Below are 6,785 nucleotides of genomic sequence, written 5' to 3' on the forward strand. Positions count from 1 at the left end.
GTTATGCAGATGACACAACCCTGCTTGCTGAAACTGAGGAAGACTTGAAATGCTTGCTGCAGAGGGTCAAGGACTGCAGCCTTCAGTATGGATTGAAGCTCAATGTCAAGAAGACAAAGATTCTCACCACTGGACCAATTGGCAGCACCAGGATGGATGGTGAAGAGATTGAGATCGTTAACAACTTTAGTTTACTTGGCTCCACGGTCAACACTCTTGGCACCAGCAGCCAGGAAATCAAAACATGTATTGCGATGGGAAAGTCTGCTGTTAGGGACTTCTCTAAAGTTCTCAAGAGCAATGGTGTCTCTCTGGAGACTAAGGTGCATCTGATATAGGCTATGGTCTTTGCAATCACTTGTTATGCATCAGAGAGTTGGACAATGATGGCTAGGGAGGACATAAGGAGAATTGATGCCTTTGCACTGTGGTGCTGGAGAAGAGTACTGAATATACCATGGACTGCCAAGAAAACAATGAGATTCATCCTGGAGAGAGTTAAACCAGGCTGCTCCTTGGAGGCAAGGATTCTGGGGCTTCGTCTGACATACTTTGGACATGTTGTAAGGAGGGACAGTTCTTGGAGAGGGACATCATGCTTGGGAGGGTGGAGGGACAGCGCAGGGGGGAAGACGCTTCATGAGGTGGATTGATTCAGTGACTGGGGTAATCGGGATGGGTGTGTCAGAGGCAGTGTGACTGGCACAGGATAGAGCAGAATTTAGGGCTGATGTACATAAGGTTGCTATGAGTTGCTTATGGCACATAACAACAACTACAACTATAGGCAAATAAATAATTCTTCAGTAATCATGAAAATTTGGTAGAATATATTTTTTAAAACACACACACACACTTTGAGTATTTCTTCTATAAACCTAGGATACCACCTTATTTCCATACGGAATTTAATGTTCTGAAAGATACCAGAACATTGTTCTAAAACAATAAAGTTACAGGTTCATGTGCCTTAGATTTGATCATAGACTGAAAAAGCTGAGTAAATGGGAGGCTCTTTTTTCATCTAGTACATGATTTAATTTTGAATTCTATAAAAATTGTGAAAGTTAGTTGTAACTAATTGAGTCGGATAGCTTTTCAGAGTTTTTAACTATCTGACAGAATAGCCATTCTACAAAAAGAAAGATGGACAGTCTTCTCCCATGCAATTAAGAGCCTCTGAAAACCTGCTGGAGGGTCAGCTATGAGTCGGTTCTGACTTGACAGTAATGACTATTGACTGACTGATGCTATTTTGAGGGTTTTTAAGATTTACTGCCTCTGTCATATTTTCATTTCCATTTTCTTATTTCTTCATAATTCATACTCTTAGGTTTTACTCATTTAACAAACCATAAAAATAATAAAATACAAAGAAATTCAGAGTGTGAAACTACCTGAAGTCTTGCCAATTGTGCAGTACGGGCTACTATTTTGTTGTATGGGTCAATAATTTTTGCTTTCATCCTAAAAGAAGAAAAAAAGAGAACGAAAAAAAGAGGAGTAAGAATAAAACTTATTTTACCATTAAGTATGTATGTAAATCTTCCCATTACATTTATTTACTCCATCTCTCCCCAAGTCTCACCTATCTACAGCTCCCTGTAAGGCCCCAATTCTTGTCTGCATCATCTGAAGAACACCTAAGAAAACAAGAGTTTATATTAGCTTTGTTGTTATGTGCCTTCAAGTCAACTGTAACTTATAACAATCTTATGAACAATAGCTCTGAACCCTGCCCTATTCTAAGCCACTCACACTGTCTCAGACACATTTGCCTCCATTAAGCCCAGTTACTATGTCAATCCATCTTACTCAAGAGTCTTCCTCCCCTGTACTGTCCTACTAACCCTCCAAGTATGATGTGCTCCAAGGACCAGTCCCTTCTGGCCACATGCCCTAAGTACATCAGACAGAGCTTCAAAATCCTTGCCTCCAAAGAGAACTTGGTTTCACTTTCTCCTGGAAAGACCTGTTTACTCTTCTGGCAGTCAGTGGTATGTTCAAGACTTCTCCAGCACCCTAACTCAAAGGCATCAATTCTTCTTCTGTCATCCTTAATCATTATCCAGTTCTCTGATGCATAGCAAGTAACTACAAAGACCATGGACTGGATCAAGTGCACCTAAGGCTCTAGATGGACATTTCTGCTCTTCAGTACTCTGAAGAGATCTTTGACAGCACATTTTCCTAATGCCTTTTTTTTTAATTTCCTGACTGCTGGTACCAAGAGTGGTGAATGAAACAAGCTGAAATTCTTAACAAAATCAATCTCTTTTCCATCTATCGTGGTGCTGCCAATTGGTTTACAAGTACTCAAACAGAAATAAATTTAAATTTAAAAAAAAGATAGAATTATATGCAGATGACACAACTTTGCTTGCTGAAACTGAGGAGCATCTAAAGCGCTTGGTGCAGAAGGTCAAGGACTGCAGTCTTCAATATGGATTGGAGCTCAACATTAAGAAGACAAAGATTCTCACCACTGGAACAATGGCAGCACCATAGTCAATGAAACACAGATAGATATTCCTCTGGTATTCTCTGCTTTCAGCCAAGATCCATCTGGCATTAGCTTTAATATCCCTAGTACCACGATCTCTTCTAAACCCAGCCTGCACTTCTGGCAGTTCTCTGTTGATGTGTTCCAGTAGTTTTGGAAAATCCTCAGCTGAATCTTACTTACATGTGGTATCAACAATATTGTTCGATAATTTCCACACTCTGTTGGGTCACCTTTCTTCGGAATGGGAAGAAGTATAGATCTCTTCCAGTCAGTTGGCCAGGTGGTTGTCTACACAAGATCAAAAGGGCAGTACCTACCCAGGAATAAGGCTCATAATGCAGAACAGGATAGAAAAGAAGGATGAATAGAAATGGAAAGCACAGGAAGGAAATGAGGACAGCACTGCTATATTTTGTTGTTGTTATGTGCCGTCGAGTCGCTTGCGACTCATAGCGACCCTATGTACAACAGCCCTAAACTCTGCTCTGTCCTGTGCCAATTGCACTGTCTCTGACACATCCACCCGATTACCCCAGTCACTGAATCAATCCGTCTCATAGAGGGCCTTCCCCTCCTGCGCTGTCCCTCTACCCTTCCAAGCATGATGTCCCTCTCCAAGGACCGGTCTCTCCTTACAATAAGTCCAAAGTGTGTTAGACAGGACCTCAGAATCCTTGCCTCCAAGGAGCCACCTGGTTTAACCCCCCCAACTTTTATAATCGGAGATCAAGTGAACATGCAATCAATATGCATTGACAATAATGGGTAACTGGAATGCAAAAGTTGGGAACAGAGAAGAAGATTCAGTAGCTGGAAAACATGGACTCGGTGACAGAAATGGAGCTGGAGAGAGAATGATTGAACTTTGCACAATCAATGACTTATTCACAGCAAATACGTTTTTTAAGAGACATAAACGCAGGTTATATACATGGATTTCACCTGATGGTATGCATAGGAATCAGATCGATTACCACTATATGGAGGGATCATAATCAATGTCACGAAGAATAATGTATATGAACTGTTGCATAGAAACTAATCTCCTCCTTAAATTTTCACTCAAATCACAATGAAAATTTTTAAAAAAGAAAGATTCCAAGAAAGGTAATGATAAAGAACTGAAGCCCATTCCATAGCAGTAACATTTGTTGTTTTCATTAACAAACTTTTAGAGGAACATGTATAGCCCTATTCTAAGCATATTACTAACTTCTTAACTTCTCAGAATAGAATGATGTCAATACCATTTTAAAGAAAGGAAAACAGAGACACAGAAAGATTATTTAACCAAAGCCACACAACTAATAAGCAGCAGTGCAATGAGTTGAACTTAGTTCATTAGATACCTCAGGAGTTCTGGCTTTATTCTAGTCTGTCTGGAGAACAGCCACACTCAATCATATATTTATTACTGTTTTCACTCTACAATGGCAGAGCTGAGTAGTTACAACAAAGGCTATGACTGTGACCTTTAAAATAGCTTGCTAACCTCTGATTTAACTCTAATAAACACTAACAGTTGAGGAAAACATACCTTCCAAAGATTCAATCCCCGTTGCTTGTGCCAGTAAATCTTCATGTCTTGCAACAACCTAAAATTAACATAAATAATCAATATTTCAACCAATTAAGCACTCGATAATTTCCCTCTATACTCACAATATAAAGCTAAAGAGCTCACCCTGTATATCGGGGTAGTGGGAGTAAGAGAATACTGAACAAAAGACAAAAAAATGCAAGTTAAAAAGTTTTCATTTAGGTAGAGGGAGCTCTGATAGCTTAGTGGTAAGGAATTGTGCTGCCAATCCAGGGGAATGTGATTCAAATACACCAGCTGCTCGTGGAGAAAGATGAGTAATCTCCTCTCATGTACTCTAGTGTCTCTGAAAACCCACAGGAGGGTTTGCTGTGAGTTGGTCCTTATTTGATGGCATACAACAACCACCACTGCCACAGTTTTAGGTAGGTTATTAGCAGGAAAATGCACACACTTTTATATTACATGATTTATTTAGCAAAAAATATAGTGAAAATGAGAGACCATCTGTAACAAAAAAAAATTGAAAAAAAACAGATAATTCTTGCCATGTTATTACTTATTATACCAGAAGAAAGGGTGGAGGAGGGGAAGTCAGGCTACCAATAAATTTACTTTCTCTTTAAAAAAGGTTTTAAACATAAGTTTCTCTTAGTTTTCAAACATAATTAAACATCATCAAGACTATTTCCAAACCTGCAAAGATTAAGTTGGTGTCTATCTATTCCTGAACATTTCTCTACTTCTAGTTTCCCAGTGTCACAGTAAGCCTTTTATCTTGTAGAAGATTGATATTTTTATGAAAATTAGCATACGGTGAATGGCCAAAACAAACAAAAAACAACACCCCTAATCAAGCTAAAAATCATATGCAAAAAATTCCTACAAAAATACTACAAATTCTTACAAAAATACTAAAAACCATGCAATAATATAAAATAAGCCAAGAATTTTTTATCTTGTACTCTTTATTCCAATGGATAAGAACTGAAATCTCTAACCAGTTAGGGTTCGTTCATTGGAATCCCTACATATTTCACTTTGTCCAATTTCAGATCTCACTGCCATTCTATCAAGTGGTCACTTTGTATCAGAGTTAGGTGAAATAATGTCTTCTGATATTAAGGTTTCCAGAACATGCCTATATTTTATCCATTTTATTGATACGGTCATCAATGAAGCCATCCTAAAAAGATTCATTTTCTACTTTTCAACTGTAGTAAATTCTTTGAAAATGTTGGAATATTTTCATAGACTTCCTTGCTATTAGTTAGTTGGATTTTTAAGATTGAGAAGGCAGAGGAAAAACCAAAGTTATTACTGCACCTTGAAGCAAAATCTTGAGAATGAGGATTTAGTGATCAATATGGACAATGTGCTGTCTATACTTATCAATCAAGAGACAATCTAGAAGCAGAACTTAAATTCAGGCCTAGAAGTAAACAGTAAGGGCTTAGTATCTCCCTACTTTAAATACATAAGTATTTCAGTACTGAGCCTTGACTAATACATTCTTCAAAAATCTTGTTCCGTTTTCATCATCCTTACATTCTTATGCTTTTTGTTTTATTTTTAAATAAAATTTTTATTTTATACTGGTTTACTTAAAAAGTTCTTATACATTGATTGTCACACTGAATCTTTCACATTTCCTTTACCCACCCCTCCCTCCACCAATCAAATTGTGTAACCCTAAGGTCAACCACCATCCTAATGCCTCTACTCCCACCCTTAGATCCTCATACACCTTATTCTACAATAATGATCTAATCAGTATTTATCCTTAAGGAAATCAGTTCACTTAGTATAACGCTCTCCATTCCTTCCCAAGCTAGGTAGTGATTTTCAAAATCATTGCTCCTACATTCTGCGTAGTATTTCTTTGTATGAATGTATCATAATTTTTAAATCAATTCGATTGTGGTTGAACGCTTGGGCTGTTTGCATGTTCTTGTGATGGTGAATAACACTACTATGAACATTAGTATATAAATCTCCATTGGTGCCTCAGTTCTCATTTTCTCAGGATATATTCCAAGCAGTGGAATAGCAGGGTCATATGGAATTTCCATTTTCAGCTCTTTAAGGAAACACCAAACTGCTTTCCAGAGTTGTTATACTATTTTACAACCCCATCAAGAGTGTGTAAGAGTTCCTATCTTACCACATCCTCTCCAACATTTATTACTTGGTGTCCTGTTAAACTCTGTCACTGCTACTGGGGTGAGATGGTATTTCATTGTGGTTTTGATTTGCATCTCTCTTACTGGCAGTGATTTGGAGCATTTCTTCATGTGTCTGTTGACCAAACAACTATCTTCCTCTGTGAAAAGTCTTTCTGTGTCTTTAGGCCATTTTATAAAGATCAGCTTGCCTTTGGGTCCTAGGCCACTTGGCCACCAGAGTTTCCTAGGTATACTGTTAGGAGTGGAATTGTTGGATGAATACAATCATTTAACTAGTTGAGGAATAGTCAAACTATTTCTTACAGTGTGTCTACACCATTGTACAATTCCATTCACATGAATGGGGTTAGTAATGTCTCCGTATTTAGTGATTCCTACAGAGAAGTTAGCCATGCTAGAAAGAAAAAAATATCCAGCATAAAAGAACTAACAGATGGATCGTGCAAGAAGGCAACCTGAGGGGAAATACCAGCTTGAGGGCACTAAACAGAGCTAAGCACAGTCTTCCACACTCCCATGAAGACCATATATAATGTTATTTGTTGTTGTTGTT

The 6,785-nt window shown here is 38.1% G+C and overlaps 1 protein-coding gene across 1 annotated transcript in view; it reads right to left on the reverse strand.

The window, feature by feature from the left end:
• COG5 (component of oligomeric golgi complex 5) overlaps window positions 1–6,785 on the reverse strand; it is a 259,814-nt gene that overhangs the window by 235,339 nt on the left and 17,690 nt on the right. Inside the window, exons 3-5 of the mRNA XM_006882687.1 lie at window positions 4,044–4,101; window positions 1,589–1,643; window positions 1,398–1,467 (exon numbers count right to left, since the gene is read on the reverse strand). Of these exons, the coding sequence (XP_006882749.1) occupies window positions 1,398–1,467; window positions 1,589–1,643; window positions 4,044–4,101 (183 nt within the window). The remainder of the gene's footprint in view (window positions 1–1,397; window positions 1,468–1,588; window positions 1,644–4,043; window positions 4,102–6,785) is intronic.

The sequence above is a fragment of the Elephantulus edwardii genome, unplaced genomic scaffold, assembly GCF_000299155.1.
Source record: "Elephantulus edwardii isolate Elephantulus edwardi_28Jun2011 unplaced genomic scaffold, EleEdw1.0 scaffold00022, whole genome shotgun sequence".
NCBI lineage: Eukaryota > Metazoa > Chordata > Mammalia > Macroscelidea > Macroscelididae > Elephantulus > Elephantulus edwardii.